Below are 23,688 nucleotides of genomic sequence, written 5' to 3'. Positions count from 1 at the left end.
TACAAAAGAATTAATAGTGCCAATGACTGAGATGAAGTAGTTGCTGTTCTGCCTTGTGTGTGATTGACTTGCTGGGCTAGTGTAGGTTCTTTGGGAACGGATGGAGCACCGTGTACACCTTCTGCAGGTCATTCTGTGTCTCTGTAGGAGGAAAAGCTGGGTACTCTGACTCTCTAACTCGTGTTTTGTCTCTGAGGACTCTTTCTGCTTCCCTGGGTGGCTCAGTTGCTTCTGGCTTGTCCTTCAGGCTCTACTGAACTTGAGCTTCACATCCCATCCCGACAATCTGTTCCCTTGCACTTTAGACTTCTAGACTTTTCTTGCCTCCTGATCCTTTCTCCTCAGACTTGACACCAGCTTATTTCTGCTGTCTGTCCCAAACCTGGGGGGTGGCCACATCTACTCCAGTGTCCAGGCGAGTAGACTCTTCCTAACCCTAACACGGGACGCTATCATAGCATGAAAAAAAGGGCAAATATAAATAAACAACAAAACCAGGAAGGGCGAGTTTGAAATAGCAGCAGGAAATGATCTATACAGAAACATATTGATGTGAGTTAGTTGAAAGGACTTATGCTCAGTGAAGAGATGTTTCAGCAATGAGCTCTAGAATTTAGGAAAGACCCTACCAAGAAATTACTGGAAATGACAAACACACACAAAAACATCATTTAAGACAAAAAAGGTGGAGGGAGCTGACAGGCATCTCCATGATTGTCTTGCAAGTTGGCTGTGACTCTGAGGACCTTCATGAGATATGTGCTTGTTTGCACTCTCCTTCTTTTATATGTGATACCTTAGCTGGTCCTGGCTGTCATCCTTGACTTTCATTCTTAATTTGCTTTCATAAGTAGAAAGGACATATCTTAGTATTTTAAAGAGCCAATGGAAATGAACAAAATTGAGTAGGAAATGCACTAGATTTATGACTAGAATTTTTTTATTTGTAGCATGAATTTATTAAAGATTGATTCTAAAATTGTCTTGTAAATCTCTTTGAATCCCAGGTATTGCGATTTCAGATGAACTTGATAAGGTAAGCTGAGCTCTATACCTAATGACCAGACACAGAACTTATGTTTGAATCCACATCTAAATTATCTTTTCTGAAATATAAAGCATGCTCCAATATAGTTTATTTAGTGTTAATATTTTAATACTTTGATAATACATTATGAGAAATACTATAATAAATATTTATCATCTAAAAATTTGCTTAGACTAAATAGAATCACCAAATCATTATATATAAATGAAAACCTAGTAGTACTATTCATAGTATTAGTATTTGGCCATATTTGGATAATGATGACGATTATGATGGTAATGATAATGGTAATGATGGTTGCAATGTTGATGACAATAATTGTGATGATGTTGATTATATTGGTGGTGGCAATGATGGTGGTAACCATGGTGATGGTGGTGTTGATGATGTTGGTAATGAGAGATTGTGGTCATGGTGATGGTGATGGTGATGGAGGTGGTGATGTTACTAACCATAGTGATAATGGTGATGATGGAGAGAATGTTGATAATTATACTGAAGGAACTTGACATCTTCTACCCCTGCCCTTCCTCATTAATGATTGTTGATTGATTTAACTCTCAAAGATGCCAAGAGAATGTGATGGGCAGAACTGTATTGACAGTTGTCAGGTTGGTGAAAGCAGTATGAGTGGGAGTACATATATTGAAAGCATATTTCAGCAGTAATACCTATAAAACTATTCCTGGAGTGGTTGTAGTAGTCACAGACACCAGGAAGAGATTCCTGAGTCTTAGAGTTAGGCTTCTACTTGAACTGCAGTGACTGAGAAAACTGGAGAAAGCAAATGTTCAGGTGCAGCTATTGTCAAGAATTCTCTGTGGGTGTATTCATCTTGATCAGTCTGTTAAACATGTTCTTACAGCTGATGCTCGCAGGGCAGTTCTCCTTCAAAACAACACATTTGGAACTTATCTGGATTAAAGCTCTCAGCTTCCTTTAGTCTCAGGATCCCTTTACAGCTTCTCAGTGTTACAGATGTCACTGAACCTTTACTTCACACACATTCCATCTGGTAATATCTGCCATGTGAGATATTAAAACTGATAAAATGTTGTGTGTTTATTATTTTAAATAGTACTAACTGAAGTTGTTTCATTGGCAAAAAATAACATATCAATGAAAAATATTTTGTTTTCCAAAATAAAATATTATTGAGGAAACCTCCTTTTTACTGAGAATAGCTGAAATGCCAGATTTTCATATCTGTGTCTTCATTTAATACATTGCAGTCTTCTTTGGATGGAAGAAAATTGCATGAGAAATTTGGTTAGAAATGGGAGACATGGAAAGAGCCATCGCTGATAATGCATTGCACAGATTTAGACCATATAAATCCTGATGTTTAAAAATAGCAAAGTATACTAAAAATGGCACTGGTTGTACTAGAAAGAAGTGTCTCAAATATTAATATTTTTCATTTTATTATGCCTGCCTTACTCACAAAAAAATCTTAGACATATTCTTAGATATAGTTTTTTTTTTCAGTAACTGTAACTGTGTTTTAGACCTAGTGAAATTGCTACCTGGGGTAACTCTGCCAGACTAGGTCTTGGTTCTATAGAACAGCAAATGGAGTGAGAGCCAGGTGTGGTCTCCCAGCTTGACTCATCATATTTGGTTTTCTCTGCATCCCTCATTCCTCGATTTTCTGAAGCATGAAACCTACAATTTGCAAAACAGTATTTTCATCTCTTGTCTCTGTGATCTATCTTCATTTTAAGTACAAAACTACTTTGGTCCATCCTTCCAGATTCTTGGTTTTTGCTTTTGTTTTTTTTTCCCCATATGCACTACAAAATCCTGACCACCTCAACTAAGTATGTACGGGGCTTTCACTGGCTTTGCTCCACCTCTCCTCTTCCTGTGCTCTGAGTGACAGTGACATTGCTGTGCATTTTCTACTGGGACCAAGAACCTTAGCTTTTACTGAAATGGCTTTGGCTAGAGCTGCCTTTACATGTAGTCAGCGGCCTTCCCCACACTGTCTTCTCATTTCTGGGGTGGGCGTGGGGGAGGGGTGCAGTTCACACATCTGCACGACACTGCTTATTTTTTGTCATTTTACGTAATCCGTCTCTGAAAACTTCGTGGAAACTTATTATGTTCGCTTCAACTGAGGAAGAGGCACCAACAATTGTCATAAGCAACTTCCCTTTTTGGAAAAATATTTTTGTTCGTGAACAAAAAGCTGGTGCCATTCATATTTGATATTTAAGGGTGGCGAAGGATCCCAGGGTTTCCATGAAGACAGTTCTCTCTGCCAGTCAAGTGAGGCATCACTGAGTGGAGCGCCTGTCCCACAGTGCCGCCTTGTGGCCGTAAGGCTCATAATCCTGGTTTCCCTGACCAAAAAGTCCCAGGCAACTGTAAATAAAAGGATACAAGATACAAGACTTTTTTTGTTTGTTTGTTTTTATTTGTTTGTCTTGAGTAGTTCCTTCTTTAGGGGCAGGATGTGTAATATAATCATTTCTCCTTTCCCGCTCCTCCTCAAAGCCTTCCCTTATATCCCTCCCCACTCTCAAATTCGTGGCCTCTTTTATTTCTCTAATTGTTATTTCATGCATGTATGTATTGTGTAAGAATATATATATGTATATAATATATATTCACATACATATATATTCCTAAATATAACCTCTTCAGTGTGTATGTTTCTTGTGTGTGTCTTTAGGGCTGACAATCTGGCACTGGACAGCCAATCGCTGTGCTCTGTGCTACTTGGTCTTACTGTGCTGTCATTTTATTTTACTCATTGTCTCTGTGACTTTTAGAGTTCGTGAATTCTGAGAACTATAATTTTTCCTGAAAATGAAAGAATGATGTGAATTCCATCATACTCTACTCACTAGCTGGTGAGTGGCTGTGGGGGCAGGATAATGACTCCTCTATGACTAGCTCCTAACCCTTCTAACTTATGAGCACATTATATTACATGACAAAAAGAACATGAGAAGACTGAAGTTAAGGGCTTTGGGTAGGAAGGATTCCAGTGGATACCAGGCAGTCCCAACCTAAGAGATTATCTCCCATCTCCTTTGTCATATCATGCATTAAATAATATTCTCAAAAATAACCTTACACTCTGTATAACAAAGAATATAGTCACATGGGTGAAAAGGCTGCTTGTGGGAAGAGCGAAAACTTAAGAAATCATACCAGTGGACAATGGAAACCTCCAGCATGCATGAACAATCCCAGAAGCCCAATAATATAAAGCAAAGACTGGGTTAAAAGCAGGCAAGTGATATGAATAGATGCAGAACATTGATAATCACTGGAAAACCCAAAAGCAAAGCCACAGAGCGCCACTGCCACACAAAACATCGGTGGTACAGCTACTACAGATAACAAATAAACACAAGATAGCACGTGTTGCGTGTTGGTACAGACGCAGAGAAGAATGTGGGTCCTTGTACATCATTGTTAGTGCGAATATCACAGAGAACTATGGAAGACAGTATGCAGCTCCTTAAGTAATTAAAAGCAAAATTACCATATGCCAGAGTTTGGTTGGGAATTTAAAACAAAACAGCCACTATGGAAAGGAGTTTGGCAGTTCTTCAAGTAATTAAAAATAAGCTTGCCATATGCTGTGGTTTTAACGTTTATGTCCTTTCAAATTTCATATTGAAACTTAATACCCAAAGTATTAAACCTCATAGTAGTAAGTTTTTAAGTGCCTGGGTCATGAGTTGCCAGTCACTGCCTTTAGTTCCCTGATGAAGGGTTTCTGGAGCCTGCTTGGCCCTTCCTTTGTCCTCTCCCACTCAAGGACAAGGTACTCATCACCTTTTGCCTGTGACATTGCAGTACAACTCACTATCACACAATGGAATGTGCAACTTTCTCAGAGACTTTGGGAACCTTGATCTTAGAGATCTAGCCTCTAGAGTGTTGAGAAATACATTTCTATTATTTGCAAATTACCTGGTTTAAGATATTTTGCTCTACTAGTGGTTGGGGATTAAGATGTCATGTGCTAAAGAAACCCCGCCTATAAATAAACATCTAAATCCTGTTCCCAGTGGTGCTGCTCACCAGGACATAAGAGCAAGCAAGTGCTCCTGATGGGGAAGTATATACACACAGTGGCATATCAGTCAGCCCCCAGAAGAATGACACATTGTGACATGTATAGCAGGAATGCACTTTGAGGCACCTGTGCTAAGTGAAATAAGCCAGTCACAGAAGACAAGCACTGTATGGCTTCCCCTGTGTGGGACTGAGCAGGCCCATTTGTAGAAACAGGTACAATGGCAGTCAACAAGGACTAGGTTTGGGAAGATGAAGAGTTGTTGGATGAGTACAGACTTTGTCTGACAGTGTGGAAAAAACCTCTTCACATACTTAGATTGCATAGAGATGGGCAGCATAATATGAATGTATTCAACACATTTGAGCAGTGCCACAAATGTGGTCAAGGCTTTGTGTCCTGCACTATTATTATAAATTTAAAGACTGGCCTTTCCATTGTGAGATCATCACTTCCACAGTATTTTTCAGAAAAACATCTACAGACCCAGATGCGCCAGGAAACACAGTCAGAAAATGTCCCCTGGAGCTCTGTCTTAACAGCAAAGCAGAGGACAGGCCTGCCCGCTGCTCTCACTCAGGAAAAGGACTTTCAGAATAGTCATCAGAGCTACTGCTGGACTTTAATCCCTCAGCCATGAATATTTAAATAGATTCATAATCATGATGATTAACATAATATGTGGTAATGTCCTCTTGAGTGCCAGCTGTATGCTAGATGTTGGTCAAGCACTTCACATACATTATGCCATTTCACTGGCTCACTCGGTGTACACCAAGGAGATTCTCAGCTGTCTGCCTGCATCATCCCGTTTAGCATTCTTTAACTGTGAACTGAGATGCTGCCCATCAATGGTAGGTGAGAATGGACATGAGGAGAAATGAATGAACTTACTAGAGGTTGCATACCTAGAAGATAGAAGACTCTACAACGAGCGGGCGTGGAGCACAGCTGTATAGCGGTGGGACACAGCAAGGGTGGGGCACAGAATAGGGGAGAGGCACAAAGCAGGAGCTGAACACAGCAAGGGTGGGACGCCGAGCAGGGGTGAGGCACAGAGTAGGGTGGGGTACAGAGCAGGGGTGGGGCACAAAGCAGGAATGGGGCACAGAGCAGGGCACTTTTCTTCTGGAGTTATCATTCTTAGCAATTATGTCACGCTTTGGATCTGGATTCTTATCAGTGTAAGAGATGCAGTTTTGGGCTATTGTGAGTTTTCTCTCCTTTGATTCCACACCAAGAAAGGAAACTAGAATTCAAACCTGCAGGCAGTCTCTCCAGGAGTCCATGTTGGCCGCCTGTGCAGTGGACTCAGCCAGTGGCTCCCAGCATTGCCTGGGGCAAAGTAATCACTCAATTAGTAATCATTTTATTAGTAGAAACCTGTTCCTCTTAGTGCTCTCCTTTGTAGACTTAGATTAACTAAGCATTTGGTAAAGAATTACTGGATATACAGCTAACCACAGCTTATCAAACAGTTATTTATGATATTTAAAGTTCACATTTTGCAACATTTTGCCACTCTTCTCAAAACCAAGATGTTTTATTTCATCTATTTCATGGTACTAATTATTCTCATTTGTTTTTGTGGAGTGGTACCAGCCCATCACTGAGAGAAGACAGGATGGGAATCTGGAGGCAGGAACTGATGCAGAGGCCATGGAGAAACCCTGCTTACTGGCTTGCTCCTCTTGTTCAGCTCACTTTCTTACACAGCTCAGGACCACTTCCCCTGGGTGGCACCACTGTGACACTAAGCATCAACCAAGAAAATGTTCCACAGATTTCCTCACAGGCCAATCTGATGGGGGCATTTTATCAATTCATGTCCCTTCTTCCCAGAGGACCCTTCCTAATAACAAGCTGGCAAAAACAAACTACTAACCAGCACACATGGTGTCCCCATGAATAATGTTTTAATGGGGGAAATTAAATATGTATGCATTCTGGTATAGATAGGCCTGGAGAGATAACTTAATGGTAAGAGAACAAACAGACAGACAGATAGATAGATAGATAGATAGATAGATAGATAGATAGATAGATAGATAGATAAGCTTTATTGCTCTTCCAGATCAGCAGAGTTTAGTCCCCAGCATTCATACCAGGGTCCAAAGTCTCTGACCTCCGTGGACACCTGTACTCCAAAGTGCATACCCACAATACAGTCATACTCAGTAAAAATTTTTAAAAGTATGTAGTGAGATGGCCACTGTGTTAACTCCTTAAAGTACAAACTTTCACACTTGCAATAGCCTTGAGAGTGCTCTGGTGATACCTGTCATACACACAGTTAACAGCTTGTCTACTTGAAAAGATTCACAAATAGGAAAATGTATTTGAAAGTTCAGATTTGAATATCATTTAACTCCAAAACCACATTTTTACCTATTGTATCATCATGCCTTCTTAAAAAGCTAATTATTTCATACTGACTAAGTGGATAATGGGAATCCGGCACTGTCACTGACAGAGTGCACTAGAGGCCACTGGGTGGCTGCTGTACAAAATGTGCAGTGTAAGAGGGAGATATTACCTGAGAAATAAGGCCACCTCTTCTGCAGATGCTTTCTGCTTTCTGCTGATTCTTCCCCAGGAAGCAAATTTAGACTTTTGTGGCTTCATTTGTCACTATTCAGAGAGTTTTCTAGATGTTCTGGTATAGTGGGCAAACTTTAATTGTTATGACCCAGAGAAAGAGAGATTGCTCAGCATTTGTGAGTATAGACTGATCTTGCAGATCAGGGTTGAGCTCCTCGTCCCTCAACTAATGGCTCATCACTGCCTGTAACTCTGGGGTATCTCATGCCCTCTTCTGACCTCTATAGCCACCAGGCACACACATGGCATAAACTTGGCACGCATGCACACACACACACACACACACACACACACACACACACACAGGTATTCATACAAACATGTAAGGTAAGTGATGAGCAAAGGAATCAAAACCTGGCTGGCAAAACCCACAGAGGCAATGGACCTAAACAAGAAGGAGCTCATGGACCCCAGACTGTGATGAGGCCAGAATGGGACTGACCCAGACCCCCTGAATGTGGGTGTCAGAGCAGAGGCCTCAGAAATCTATGGGACCTTGGAGAGTAGATCAGTTTTATCCCTGGCATACAAATGGACTCTGGGAGCCCACTCCACATGGAGGGATGCTCTATCAGCCTAGACACATGGGAAAGGACCTAAGCTCTGCCCGGGATGATATGGCAGACTCTGAAAATCCCTCATAGAAGGCCTTACCCTCCCTGGGAAGCAGAGTGGGGAATGGAGTGGGGTGGGGGGCTGGGGGGTTTAGGGAGCCAGGGGAGGAGGAGAAGGAGAGGGAACTGGGAGTAACATGTGTAAAAAGTTAAATAAAAATTATTATAAAAAAGTAAACAAACCTTTAATAACTAAATAAATTGCTATGATCCTTTGTCCTGCTTCTGTTTCATGTTCCAGAATCTCTCATGTATTGTTTTGTATGATATGAGGGGCAGTAGGGGGATAAAAACATAGAACTGTTTTGTGTGCTGTGCTGGTGTATGTTTGATTTTTAGCAGGTAACTATAATAATATTAGGGGAAAGAATGAGATATATTTTGTTACATGTTTCCTAGTATGGTTCTTGCCCATCTTTTATCCTTAAAACCGTGTATTGTAAAAATAAGATAAGAAAACAATTTTCAAGGAAAAAGTTTATATTTAAGTTACAAGCAAAGCTTAAGTATATCTATAAGAACAGGGAGTTCTGATATCAGAGACTAGGGACTGAAGCAATGGCTCAGCAGTGTAGAGTATTTGATTTTATAATCATGAGGACAAGGTTTTAGAATCCAGTACCCAAGTAATAAGTCATACACCCCACAACTGCTATACCTCCAGGGTTGTTTTGGCTATTCTGGGGTTTTTATTTCTTCATGCAAAGTTGAGTAATGTTCTTTCAATATCTGTGAAGAATTGTGCTGGGATTTTGATGGGGACTTCATCGAATCTGTAGATTCCTTTTGGTAAGATTGCCATTTTTATTGTGTTGATCCTGCCTATCTAAGAGCATGGGAGATCTTTCCATTTTCTGCTATCTTCTTTTATTTCTTTCTGTAAAGATTAAAAGTTATTGTCATACATGTCTTTCACATGTTTGGTTAGAGTTACCCCAAGATATTTTATGTTGTTTGTGGCTATTGTAAAAGGTGATGTTTCTCTGATTTCTTTCTCAGCCCATTTATAGTCTGTATGTAGGTATGCTTCTGCTATACCTCTCCAGGATCATTGTTTATCATGAAGGGTTGATGGATTTTGTCAAAGGCTTTTTCAGCATCTAGTGAGATGTTCATGTGGTTTTTGTTTATACGGTGGATTACATTGATAGATTTTCCTATGTTGAACCATCCCTGCTTCCCTGGGATGGAGCCTAATTGATAATGGTGGATGATTTTTCCCACGTGTTCTTGGAACCAATTTGCTAGTATTTTATTGAGTACTTTTGATTCAATGTTCAGGAGGGATATTTGTCTATAGTTTTCTTTCTTAGTTGTGTCTTTGTATGGCTTGTGTACCAAGGTGATTATAGCCTTTTAAAAATAGTTTGGCAATTAACCTTCTGCTTCTATTGTGTGGAACACTTTGAGGAGTATTTCTGGTAGAGTTCTGCACTGAAACCATCTGGTCCTGAACTTTTTATGGTTGGGAGACTTTTGATGACTGCTTCTATTTCATTAGGGGTTACAGATCAGTTTAAATTGCTTATCTGTTCTTGATTTAATTTTGGTAAGTGATATCCATCCAGAAAATTGTCCATTTCCTTTAAATTTTCCAATTTTATAGAATACAGGCTTTCAAAGTATGACCTGATATTTCCCTGGATTTCCTCAGTGTCCATTGTTATGACCCCTTTTTATTTCTGATTTTGTTAATTTGAATGTTCTCTCTATGTTTTTTGGTTAGTTTGGATAAAAGTTTCTTTATCTTGTTGATTTTCTTGAAGAACCACCTCTTTGTTTTATTGATTCTTTGTATTGTTTTCTTTGTTTCTACTTTATTGATTTCAGCCCTCAATTTGATTATTTCCTGGCGTCTACTCCTCCTGGGGGGGGGGGTTGCGTCTTTGTGTTCTAGAGCTTTCAGCTGTGCTGTTAATTCTCTAGTATAACTGTTCTCCAGTTTCTTCATGTGGGCACTTAGTGCTATGAACTTCCCCTGTAGCACTGCTTTCAAAGTGTCCCATAGGTTTGGGTATGTTGTGTCTTCATTCTCATTGAATTCGAGGAAGTCTTTAATTTCTTTTTTTATTTCCTCTTTGACCCAGGGATGGTGCAGTTGAGCATTATTCAATTTCCATGAGTTTGTAGGTTTTCTGCAATTTGTGTTGTTGTTGAATTCTAATTTTAAAGCATGGTGGTCTGATAAGAGGCATGGAGTTATTCCAATTTTTTGTAGCTGCTGAGGTTTGATATGTTGCCAAGTATGTGGTCGATTTTTGAGAAGGTTCCATGTGGTGCTGAGAAGAAGGTATATTCTTTTTTATGTGGATGAAATGTTCTATAGATGTCTGTTAATCCCAGGTGGGTCATTACTTCTATTAGACCCTTTGCTTCTTTGTTGAGTTTCTGCCTGGTATTCCTGTCTAGTGCTGAGAGTGGTGTGTTGAAATCTGTGTGGGGATTTAGATGAGATTTAAGTTCTAATAATGTTTCTTTTATGAATGTGGATGCCTTTGTATTTGGGGCATAGATGTTCAGGATAGACACTTCATCTTGGTGGGTTTCACCTTTTCACCTGTGATGAGTATGTAATGACCTCCTACATCTCTTTTGATTGATTTTATTTTAAAGTCTAGTTTGTTAGATGTTAGGATTGCTACCCCTGCTTGTTTCTTGGGTCCATTCGATTGACAAATTCTTTCCCAACCTTTAACTCTCAGGTAATGTCTGTCTTTGAGGGTGATAGGACTGTTATGGGATAACCTTATTAACATTTCCATTAGGGAAAGGAAAAGGCGAGGTGTGTGTGGAGTAACTGGTGTCACACTGAGTTCTGGGTGTGGGCTCCTTAGCTGTGCCCAGGTGGTGGGAACTGGATTCCCCAGCAATTCTGACTGTTTGCTGTTCTTGGTTTCACCTTGTAGGAGCTTTCTTCTTTTCTTACCACCTTTAAAAGAATGTGGAAAAAGATGCCACCTAACAGCTTTCTCCATTTGCTTCCTGACTGTAGCAAAATGGGTCTATAGTTTACATCCTAAATTATCTCAGCCTCCTTCACTCCAAACATTCCAAACATTCAATCTATGCCAAATGGATGGTTACCGATATCTTTTTTCTGCTTCATAAATCAATGCCCACTCCATCTCCCTCCCCTCCTCCCCAGCCCCCACCATCCCCTATCCCATCTTCCCTCTGCTCTCCAGGGAGGGTGAGGTACTCCATGGGGGATTCCCAAAGTCTGTCATATCATCCAGGGCAGGGTCCAGACCATCCCCCATGTGTTCAGCCTGAGAGTACATCTCTCCTCATGGAATGGGCTCCCAAAGTCCATTCAAATGCCAGGTATTAATACTGATCCCCTACTAGAGGCCCCATAAATTGCTGAGGCCTCCTCACTGACATCCACATTCTGAGAGTCTGGATCAGTTCCATGCTGGCCTCTCAGCCATCAGTGTGGGGTCCATGAGCTCCCCTTTGTTCAGGTCAGCTGCTTCTGTGGGCTTCACCAGTCCGGTCTTGACCCCCTTGCCCATCACTCCTCCCTCTCTGCATGAAATTTCTCCAGGGACTACTGTTGAGCTCTTCATGTGTCTGGAGGGTGACTCACTTGCTTTTCAAAAGGTGACAGGAAAGGCTTCTGGGGGCCTAGGCCTTGCTTGAATCTCATATAATTTCTATCATCACCATCTGTCTATGCAAATCATAAGTGGGGGAAAATATATTTTACCCTTATTTGAGATACCCAAATGTCACATGATTAAAGATTCACACTAAGGACCATAACATCTAAAGTTGTTGGTTTCTTGTCAGCTCCCAAAGGGCTGATGGCAGATGCAGTAACAGATCCCACTTTACTTCCTGGATAGGGAATATTCATTTGTAAAACATTCCCAACTTTTCTCAGAGCTCCTTTTTATGAACTTTGCATTTCAATCCATCTTATTCCAGTTTGCCTAGTGTTGTTGGGTATTTGGAAAATGAGGTATTTTTGGAAAACTCAGACTATATGGATAAATATAGTATCGAAATGCGTTCAACATCTATAACAGTTATTCAGCTAGCTAAGTTAGGGCATTTGTTGACCAAGCAGAAATTACAAAGAAAGATGTACAAGAAAGTCAAAGTTCATCTGAGAATGAAGTGAAATTTCAAAGAATTAGATCCATTTAAAGAGGCAGTTAAGTGGTTCATACTTTTAAGCCAAACACTCCAAAGGCAGAGGCAAATACAGAAGCATCTCTGCGAGACTGAGTCCAGCCTGATATATACAGCAATTTCCAGGACAGCCAGAGCATAGTGAGACACTGCCTCAATAAAAAGTAAATATGAGTAGATAAAATAAGAAGACCATAAATGCTGTAAAAAAAACTCCAAATGAATAGAGAGGAGTAGACTAGACGTGACTGAGACAAGGGAAGGTGCCACTGAGATGGTTGGCTTTTGTACACATACACAAATGCTACAGGTACATGACCACAGAGTTCAATTCTGTGCAAAATGTTTGTAAGCAGATTGTGTAAGGGATTGGATTTGAGTTCTGACAATTGATCCACCCCTCACGCCTTACTCATTTTATTGTTGGTCTTCCAACTTCTCCTTGTCCCTTCCTTCTCTAGTTGCTTTTGGTAATTGCATTCAGTAAGGCTTGGCAGATCTGTACTGAATAAATGTGAACAAATGCAAATCAGAAAGAATGACATGTTTGTTTTCAAATAACTTCCCAGAGTGAACCATCTTATTGTGATATAAACTGGAACCATCATGAATGCTTGTATTCCATTTATAATTGATGTTATGTAAAGTATAAGCAAACAGAGGAGTTAAATGTAGTAATGAATCTTGACAGCCATAGCTTTTTAGCATTTTAGTAAATATGTATTGAAGTAAACAATAAAAGTGATTTTCCTTTGTATTATTCATATGATGACCTAACAGGGTGACTAAGAAAACACAGAATATTTTAGGGTTTTTTTTTTTGGTGAATGTGACTTGTTATTTTAGAGAAAAAATGAATGTGCAAATAAATTCCATTAAGTTCTAAAACAAGATGACGTAACTATTCTCTGCTGAGGTACCAAGGAGAGTAAAACCTAGCGGGGGACATTCTGTTAGCTTTGTGCTGAACAAATGTCCTTCATTTCTAACTCAAGTTTAGTATCTGAATTGGTTCATCATGCATAAGTGTTTTAGATTGTGATTAAATAAAACATTGTGATCAAGTGGATTCTGTGTAAGGATTTACACTGTACTCTCATTTTGTGCCTGGTTATTGTCCAGTTTTCATCAGCCAGTGAAGCTTCAGTGTGGCAAGATCCCTTATTGTCACTTTTCAACATGCTCACTGTGATAAACCCTAAGCTCTTATGACCCTCAGAATTGTTGTTCCCATTTTCATATGACTCCCCTTGTCTTGATTATCCAAAACTCCACTCCCCACAGCCTAATGACTCACCCCATACCATTTCATACCAGATTAGAACAACAAAAGCTGTTTAAACTTCTCTGATACTTCTCACTGCTTTACTTATCGTCTTTATAGTAACAGTGCATCACAGCTCTCCCATTAAAAGAATCTCTCATTCAAAAAAACCCACTTTATCTCAAAACCAGTTTTCGTGGAAATGTTGGGTTTGTTGTTATTGTTGTTATAGCATTTACAGTGGCAGAATTGATCCTTTTTATATCCACTTTGAAGCTACACTGATTCCTGCTTTCATGGTTATTATTCCAAGAGGAAATCAAACAGACCAAGTACAAACTTCTGTTTCCTGTTTTATACTCTCACTGAGTACCATCCACTTCCTGTTGTTCAAATCATAACTCAGAACTCTGTAGACATTTCACATTTTTAAAAAATATTCAGATGTTAATTGTTTGCTTTGTTTGTAGGGTCAGAAAGTTTTAGTTGATGGTCCCTTGACCCTATTATTGTGCCCAGGAAAGACAGAGCTTTGGGATGGAGGGTACTTAGAGGAGTGAACTGTTTCCTTCATGGAGTCTGGGACAGAAGCGAGAGAGGAGACCAAGGTTCCAGTATATACTTCAAGAGTATACTCCCATGTCCCAGTGTTCTTCCAATAGTCCCTCTCTCTTAAAGGAAGCTCAACTGGAGATGAGGTTTCCATCAAATGGACTTTGGAGGACATTTAAAATGATAAGACTGGAAAGAGGCCAACTTGTAATAGCAGTTGAAGTAATTCTGGGCTAGATTTTAGAGAGCATGTTCCTAGAAGAGTAGGTACAGAGTGGAACAGCTACTTCCTGGATGTATACACTAGTCCTATTTTTAATCCTGTGAAGCAGTGGCTTCCCAACTGTCCTCACCCTGTGTGTCTCTCCCAGTTGTCCCGATGGCCTGCTATTTCTCACTAAATTTCTCTGCCAGCTGGAGTTAACCATGCCAAGTATCAAGCCATTTATACCCTCTGCATGTTCTTCTTACCAACAGTAGTAATATCTATCACTTCATTTAACTTCCCAGTGAGGAACCAAAGGGTTATTTTTAATCTCTGCTGTTCTTGGCATTTTGATCTTGCCAAGTCTTCAGTACTATTTCATCTTTTTATTTACTGCTCCTGTAGTCACTTGTGACTTTCTTTTTACCAGTTCTTATGTTCCTGTGAGCCAATAGCAATGAAAATCTGTGTCTTTCTGCCCCACTGTGCAAATAAAGTTAATTAATAACATTTAATGGATGCCTAGCCTTTTCCTGTAACTCAGAGGAACGTCATTAAACAGTAGTTCTTTTTTTTTTTTTTTGGTTTTATGAGACAGGGTTTCTCTGTATTGTTTTGGAGGCTGTCAGTCCAGCCTGACCTCGAACTCACAGCGATCCACCTGCCTCTGCCTCCTGAGTGCTGGGATTAAAGGCGTGTGCCACCACCGCCCGGCAAAAGGTAGTTCTAAGTCATATTTTACTTGGTCTTGATTCTTTAAGCTAGTGTCTAAACTATTATGTGTTGCTTTAAATATTGTGTTTTATTACATCTGTGTATTTGAATACTATATATATATTATATTCTGCAATGCATTTGCGTGATATTTTGTGAATTATATAGACACACAACACCAGGTCTGAATTTTTGAAGAATTGTTCAAAATTCTCCTAATAGTGAAAGTTTTCAGGAAAGGAGATTTGAGCAATATTTGTTTCTCAAATCAGGACATTCCATTTACCACACAGTACACATTGACTACGGAATATTGAAAAGATAAAGAATTGCCAAGACAATATATTAAAATCACCTACAGTCTCTCCTTTTAGATAAAATCATTATTAAAAGCTGTTCCTTATTGCCATTATTTTCCCAACACAGCAGATAGTTCCTAGCACATACTAAGCCTTAGTAAAAAGTAGTGATTGAGTAATGAATTACAAATCAAATGGTGAATGTAAGTCCACATGAAGGAGGCTTCAGACGAAAATTCGATCATTTAGGTGTTTCTTTATAATGACACTTTAACGTAAAGTATTTCTAGTAGTTGCATATATTCATGCTCTCCATCAGTATTCTCTCGGCTACATCATAGCATACTGGTGAGTTGAATCAGTTGCCCCACTTCAAGTGTAGGAAAAGACCAACATGTTTTCCGCTAACCCGATCTACTTGTCATGGGTATTTTCCTATTTCCTGTTTCTACTGCATCCCTGAAAATCCAGAATACATCACACTGGGAGAAATGAATCTTTCTCACCCTACAGCCTCACAGTTGTGTCTCCAGGCTGCTGCTCATTGCTGCCAGAGCGACAACTTGCCTTCCCCAGTGTGGCACAACACACTTGTACATGGTGGGCCTTGCAGGCTCTGTCTCTCCACCTAGGATGCTGGCCCCACTCCTCCCCTCTGACAACACATGCAGCTCCGGGAATCCAAAGTCAAGATTTCGCTCCTAGGAATTAGCTTAAGTCACAAAAGAAGACTTGAACTGAGCTTGAACTGAGCAAGAAGCGAAAGGACATTTTGGTTCTAGTGAAGCAAACACTGGACGATGCTATTTTCCTGTTACCTGTTAAGAAGAAAAGGTAATCTAAAGCGGCACTTTTTATTTTTGTGCCTGCAGGAAACAGTGGCTTTCAACTCTTCTCTTCTGAGACCCCGCGTGATTGGGGAGTGGATTGGCAGAGCAGAAAACGATGCTGATCCCCTTGCAGCTGAGATGCTGCAGCCCCCGATTCCAAGGAGTAAGAATGACCCATGGGACAGTGAAGAGAGCTCCTCTAGCCCGGCAGGAAGGTGAGGTGGACCTCCTTGGTGAATCTGTGTTAGCAGTCATTGTATGAGAAAGGGTAATAAACCTAAGTACATGATTCTGTTCTTTTCATAAAGAAAATTGATAGACTGCATATGATAAAAATTTAACTAGATTTTCATTCCATAATGTGTCCTAAAATACATAATTGGATTCATTAAAAAGAAGTAATCCTTTACTCTGTTAAAACTTAAGGTAGTCTTACAGAGTGAAGATGGCTGCCCCAGCCTAACGATCTGAGTCTCCTGGGGGACCACATGACTGAAGGAAAAACTCCCTCAAATTCTCTTCTGACCTCCATGTACATTTGAAATGAGCATGAAAACTCAAGAGCACCAGCACACAAGCGTGTATCCACTAAGATAAAAAATAAACAAACAAAATTGTAGTAAAAACTCTTTTAAAAATGTAGTGTTATTTAGGTTTTGTTATTGAAGTTTTCTTCACTGGGCAGTCCTGCACTTGAACATGGGTAGACGTATAGAAGGCAAGGAGTCTGCCTCTGGGTATCACACCTGAGGTTGTGTTTTGAGTTTTTTTTCTTCCTGCTTTAAGTAAGCTCCATTTCTTTGTTCTGACACCAAGTGGAGAAATAATTTCAAGCTTTTAAGCTGTAAGTAAACACCAGCTATAACATTGAGCAGTGGGGTAGGAGTTGGATGAGGGAGAATCTAACATTCTAGGAAAATGAAATCATGAGGGAACTATTAAGGGGATAAGAATCATGAGGTATAAGCTGGGTGTTTGTGGCACACACCTTTAACCCCAGCACTTGGTAGGCAGGCACAGTCAGATCTCTGTGAGTTCAAGGCCAGGACAGGTTCCAAAGCCACACAAAGAAACCCTATCTCAAACAAAACAAAACAAAAACAAAAGTCTTTGTTACAGACATACAAGTTTACAGGTGATAACTGTGTTTGAATATAATTATTATGTTTTCTTGGGATTAATTTGTAAGCTATAGTATTTTTAGGAACTTAAAAGTACATGTTTTTGTTACTGCTCTATTGAAGTGAATGGACATCATTACTATGTGATGTGAAAGGTCAATGCAATTTGGAATATAATTTTTTACCAGAATAAGAACTTACACACAAAAGACTGGGGCGTCAGAAGCTGGCAGGGGTAGAGAGAAGAGGGATTCGTTTCTCTTTCACTTCCTTTTATCTCCACCTGTCCTAAATTTCCCTCCCTTAGGGCAGATAGCTGTGTTGGACTCACCCTTACAATTCCCCTTTTGGTCTAAATAGAAGATTTAAATTTGATGCAAACTCAAACATATACAACATATATACATAGAGGGTGATAAGTAAGTTATAATCTACTTATATCCTAAGCTAAACATATCTATCCCATCTAAATTCTAAACTTATCTGAAAGAGATACCCAAACCTGAACACCTCCTTCCAATCCTAACCCTAAAATAATTGAAAACTAACACTAACAGGTGTAAACTATCCTCTAATATCAATAGTAGGGAGAGGGAGTGGAATTCTCAATTTACTTCCTGATGAAATGGGACGATGACAATCTCATGGGGACCTGTGGGAAGAAAATGTTAGTGTAACAAGAGTCTTAGGTAGGTTAATTAGTCTCTGTTTGGCAGGAGATGCTTGATTGAAGTTCTAATTTTGATTGAAGCTATTATCTGAAGCTCTGGTCAGATTGTAGAAGATGCACTGATTTAATTGGTGACTTGCTTACAGTTTCAGAGGCCTAGTCCATGGCCATCATGCTAGGGATGGTGGTGACAGGCAGGTCTGATGTTGGAGCACTAGCTAAAAATTTACATCGTGATCTACAGGCAGCAGGCAGCAGGCAGGGGGAGAGCCAAACTGTGTCTGGCATGGGCTTTTGAATCAATCCTTAAAGCCCACCTCCAGTAACACCTCCCCCCAATAAGGCCACCCCTCCTAATCCTTCCCAAATATTCTATCAAGTGGGCACCAAACATTAAATATATGAACCTATGGTGACATCACCGTAAATGATCCTTACATATAACTCTCATTTTTCTCAGACTCTGGTTCCCAGAATGGTGATAATACATCTTCCATAAGCTTCCATGTACTGAGGTAAAGAGACATGAAGACGTGAGACCATGTTTGTTAGATAAAGCACATTCATCTTTATTACCGTTTTGGGTCTTACCTCCATAAGAAGCACAACGTCAAACAGAAAACGGACAAGTCAAGGAAGCTGGGGTGCAAATCATTTTGAGAGGCAAGAGTTATGAGACAGGGATAAATGCATTTAAATATTAAATATTAAAAATGCAAAGATGGCAGGACCATGAGTCCCTGCTACATTATTAACTGGTTGATACTGAAGGCTTTTCTCTGCACATCATAGCCACAAGAACTTTGCATTTCCCATGTTAAATTTACTGTCAACCAATAGGAGAGAAAATTGTGTTTTCTTTAATGTAATAGCTTTCAAGGTTGCTTGGCTCACACTTACCACTTGACTTAAGAGGAAAAAGTTCAGAATACTCATTAATATGCTTCAGGTTTAGAGAAAATTGATTCCATTTCCATGAGAAATAACCTTAAATTATTGAAATAGCTGAAGTGCCCTGGAAGGAGAAGCAACCCATTTCTGAAAGTCCATTTCTCTTCTTGGAAATGCCAGATCAATTTCACCTGTCAATGAGGGCCATTTTGTTCCTAATGCCAGGCTTATGAAACTCAATAGACCTTTATCTTTATTCATTGGTAGATCTTTGATTCTTAAATACAAAATGGAGAAATGTCAACTTCCATCTTGCTTTCATTTATTCATAATAATATCCAAAGCTGTTTACTGCAAATGTTAGCTCCTCTAGTTTCTCCCTCACTTCACTGAGCTCTTACTCCCCTGAAGTTCTCAATCCTAGTTGTGTCCTTGCTCAGTCCATGAGACCATTTCTCAAATAATTGTCCTTATGTTCAAAAAGGCCACCTCAGCCTCACAGCACTTTGTATTTAAAATATGAAGTGAGTTGTCACTTGTGTATTGTAAAGGTGACAAAGTCCTGACTAAATCCCAATCACTTCAGGAACATTGCATTTACGTGGAAATCTCATGTAGAAAAAAAGTGATAACTCAGGTTGCAAACTATTTCTCCTATGTGAAGATTCAGAACAGGATTCCTGGATTTGTGCTGGGGCTCACACAGCATCTGAATGAATAAGAGATCCTGGAGAGAAAGGTTTCAAGGTTCTAGTGTATAATTACATAATTAGCCATTGTCTCTAAATAGTAATACACATGCTATAACTTACCAATCAATATTACACATTAAGATTTTAATCATAATGATATTCCAAACTGCTCACAGAAAATTTGTTTTTAATCTTTATTACATCCATTTTTTCTTTTCTCAGCAAGGCTGACACATAGCTATTTTCTATAAATATCTGTTACATGAGTGTGGGAGGTGTGGGCTATCACTAGACTCAGTCTAAATTGAGCTTATTCACAAGAAAAACTGCAGACAGTCTGTTTTTATTATGGGTCCCCTGCTCTAACTTGGCCTTTCCTGTATAAAAGAAACAAGCATCTTGTCGGAGTGGTCGTTATTGCAACACCCAGCACATAGACAACTTTTTCTTCTATGATAAATAACAGATGCATAACTAACTAGACCTTCACCCCTAGACTAGAGAATTAGACCAATGACAAACCAAACCTTGGAAGTCTTATGGATAGAAACTTACCTAAAATAGTTTCTTGGAACTTTTATTACAAACAACATTCCTTAACTAGTTTCTTTATGGATCTGGAGAGATGGCTCAGTAGTTAAGAGCATTAGCTGCTCTTCCAGATGACCCAGGTTCAACTCCCAGAACCCACATGGCAGCTCAAAACTATCTGTAACTTCAGTTCCAGGGGACCTGACACCAATGGCAAAACACCAATGTACATAAAATAAAAATTAATTAATTAAAGTTCCTTTTAAAAAGCTATTTTATTTTTTTTTGTTTTTTTTTGTTTTTTTTTGTTTTTTTTATGTTAACAGATTTTTTTTTTAATTTTATTTTCCAGTTTAAATTTAGATAAGAAACAAGGTTGCTTCACAAGTCAGTTCCAGGTCCCTCTCCCATTCCTCCCTTCCTCCCGTGCCCTCCCCCCCCCCGTTATCCCCTCGTTTCTCCAGGGAGGGTGAGGCCCTCCATGGGGGTGTGCATAGTGTGTCATTTCATATAGGGCAGGGCCTAGACCCTTCCCCCAGAGTCCAGGGTGAGAGTGCACCTCACATTGTTCTATGGGAGTCCAAAGTCCGTGTGTATACTTGGGATGGGTACTGATCTGCTGCCCAAGGCTCAATAGATTCCCTAGGCCTCTTCACTGACACCCAGATTCAGGGGGGGTCTTGATCAGTCCCATGCTGGCTTCCCAGGCTAATGCCTGGGATTCAAGAGTTAACCTTTGTCTGGTCAGCTGTTTCTGGGGGTTAAACCAGCCCAGTCTTAATCCCTTTGATCATCAGTCCTCCCTCTCTGTTACTGGCTTTCTTGAGTTCAGCTCAGTACTTAACCAAGGGAGTCTGCCTCTTCTTCGATCAGCCACTAAATAAAGTTTCTGTTTCCCAGACTCTCTGGCCATAGGATTGTAGGCTGGCTATTTTATTTATGCACCTCAAATACATTATATAAAGAGTCAACAACTTATGTCAGTTTAGATTGACAACTAAAGTGTTAAATGCTGGTTACAGTTAAGGAAGTTGTAAGGACAGACAGATAAACTAATAGAATAACACTGAGACACCAGTGTTACAATCATGGCTTTGATGGTCTTTGAATGGGTCTCAAATCATCTGTGTGTGTATCTTTAGATGTTACATTCAAAATGATGTATAAATGTGAAGAAAGATATTTTCCTGACTCTTCTTCCCTGGATTCTTAAATTAATAATTAAGGGAGCTCAGGAAATACACAAAAGAATCTAAAGGATGGGAGGTGTTAGAGAATGAGTGAAACCTTTTCATGTTTTTTCATAGCTTCCTAATTCTGTAGTTTCTCTAGCTGGTTATTGGGAAAGCATATGCACCCTTGCACATTAGAGTTTTTATTTTATTTTATTTTGCATCGTTACCACAGTTTCCCCATTCTCCTCTACCTTCCCCAATCCACTCCTCCTGTTTCTGCCAGGGTTATCAACAAAACATGGCATATCAATTTGCTCTAATACTAAGCACCTCCACTTATATTAAGGCTGGGCAAGGAATTTAGTATGTAGAATAGGTTCCTAAGATTCAACCAAAGTGTTAGGGACAGCTTCTGCTTCCATTGTTAGGAAATCCATAAGTAGACCAAGCTACACAACTGTCACATATATGTATGGAGTTAGCTTGGTCCACACAGGCTCCCTGGTAGTTGGTTTAAATTCTGTGAGTTCCCAGGCGCTAGGTTAGTTGTTTCTGTGGGTTTTCTTGTGATGTTCTTGACCTCTTTGGCTCCTACAATTCTCCCTTCTTTTCTTCAGTAGGCTTCCCTGAGCTCAGCCCAAAGTTTTGTTGTGGGTCTTTGCTCTGTTTCCATCACTTACTGGAGTAAGAATCTCTGAAAATTAGGGTAGTCTCCAATCTGATTACATGAGATGGACAGTTCATGATACATATCCACTATTGCTAGGAGTCTTAACTGGGGTCAACCTTGTAGATTTGTAATAGTTTCCCTCGCATCATGTTTCTTCCTGACTCTGAAATGCTTCCGTTTCCAGAAGTCTCTTTTCATATTCTCACCTTCCATCCATCCTCAACCTGATCCCTCAAGTTTCCATCCCCACTAACTCCCTTTCCACAGGGAGATTTCTTCTATTTCTCTTTCTTGGGGAGATTGATGTGTCCCACCTTGGGACCTCCTTGTTACCTAACCTCCCTTGTCTGTGGATTGTAGCATGTTTATCCTTTATTTTATAACTAATATCCACTTATGAGTGAGTACATATCATTTTTGTCTTTTGGGGTCTAAGTTACCTCACTAAAGATGATTTGTTTTCTAGTTTCATCCATCAGACTTCAAATTTCCTGGTGTCATTGTTTTTAACAGCCGAGTAACACTCTACTGTGTAAAAGTAACACATTTTCTTTATTCATTCTTTGGTCAAGGGGCATATAGGTTGTTTTCATGTTCTGGCTATTATAAATAAAGCTGCTATGAACATAGTTGAGAAAGTATCCTTTTTGGTATGATTAAACGTCCTTTGGGTATATGCCCAAGAATGGAATATCTGGATCTTGAGTTTTCTGAGAAATCACCATATTGATTTCCAAAGAGGCTGTATAAATTTGCATTCCCACCAGTTATAGAGGACTGTTCTCCTTGCTCTACATCCTCTCCACTATAAGCTGCAATTTGTGTTTTTGATCTTAGCCATTCTGGCAGGTGTAAGATGGAATCTTATAGCTATTGTATGGTGTTGGCATAAAAACAGACAGGTGAATCAATGGAACCAAATAAAAGACCCAGACATAAATCCATACACCTACGGACACCAAATTTTTGACAAAGAAGACAAAAATGATACCATCTTCAACAAATGATGCTGGTATACTGGATGTTGGCATGTAGAAGAATGCAAATAAATCCATATCCATCACCATGCACAAAACTCAAGCCCAACCAGGATCAAAGACCTCAACTTAAATTCAGGAACACTGAACCTGATAGAAGAGAAAATGGTGAATAGCTCTGAACGCATTGGAACAGGGGACAACTTTCTGAATAGAATACCAATAGTGCAGGCACTACGATTCACAATTAACAAATGGGACCTCATAAAGTGGAAAAGCTTCTGTAAGGCAAAGGACACTGTCAGTAGGATAAAATGGCTGCCTACAGAATGGGAACGATCTTTACCAATCCCACATCTGACAGAGAACTGATATACAAAATATATAAAGAACTCAAGAAACTAGATATCAACAAATCAAACAATACAATTAAAAATAGTGTACAGAGTTAAACAGAGAATTCTCAATCAAAGAATTTCAGATGTCAGAGAAACACTAAAAGAAATGTTCAACATCTTTAGCCATCAGGGAAATGCAAATCAAAATGATTCTTAGAGTCATTATAATCACACATTTATTATGTATGTGTAAACAAAAACTGAGTTTAATAAGCCTATATAATCATATATTAAGCCATCCTAATTAGGCTTTGCAATAG

The 23,688-nt window shown here is 39.5% G+C and overlaps 1 protein-coding gene across 4 annotated transcripts in view; it reads left to right on the top strand.

The window, feature by feature from the left end:
* CUNH8orf34 (chromosome unknown C8orf34 homolog) overlaps positions 1 to 23,688 on the top strand; it is a 383,946-nt gene that overhangs the window by 122,565 nt on the left and 237,693 nt on the right. For all 4 annotated transcript variants that reach the window (XM_040741439.1, XM_040741438.1, XM_005066755.4 and 1 more), the window contains 2 exons: positions 1,008 to 1,036; positions 16,346 to 16,518. In XM_040741439.1, the coding sequence (XP_040597373.1) occupies positions 1,008 to 1,036; positions 16,346 to 16,518 (202 nt within the window). The remainder of the gene's footprint in view (positions 1 to 1,007; positions 1,037 to 16,345; positions 16,519 to 23,688) is intronic.

This window comes from Mesocricetus auratus, unplaced genomic scaffold (genome assembly GCF_017639785.1).
Source record: "Mesocricetus auratus isolate SY011 unplaced genomic scaffold, BCM_Maur_2.0 Super-Scaffold_6730, whole genome shotgun sequence".
Lineage (NCBI taxonomy): Eukaryota > Metazoa > Chordata > Mammalia > Rodentia > Cricetidae > Mesocricetus > Mesocricetus auratus.
This window is presented reverse-complemented; position numbering and strand designations above follow the sequence as displayed.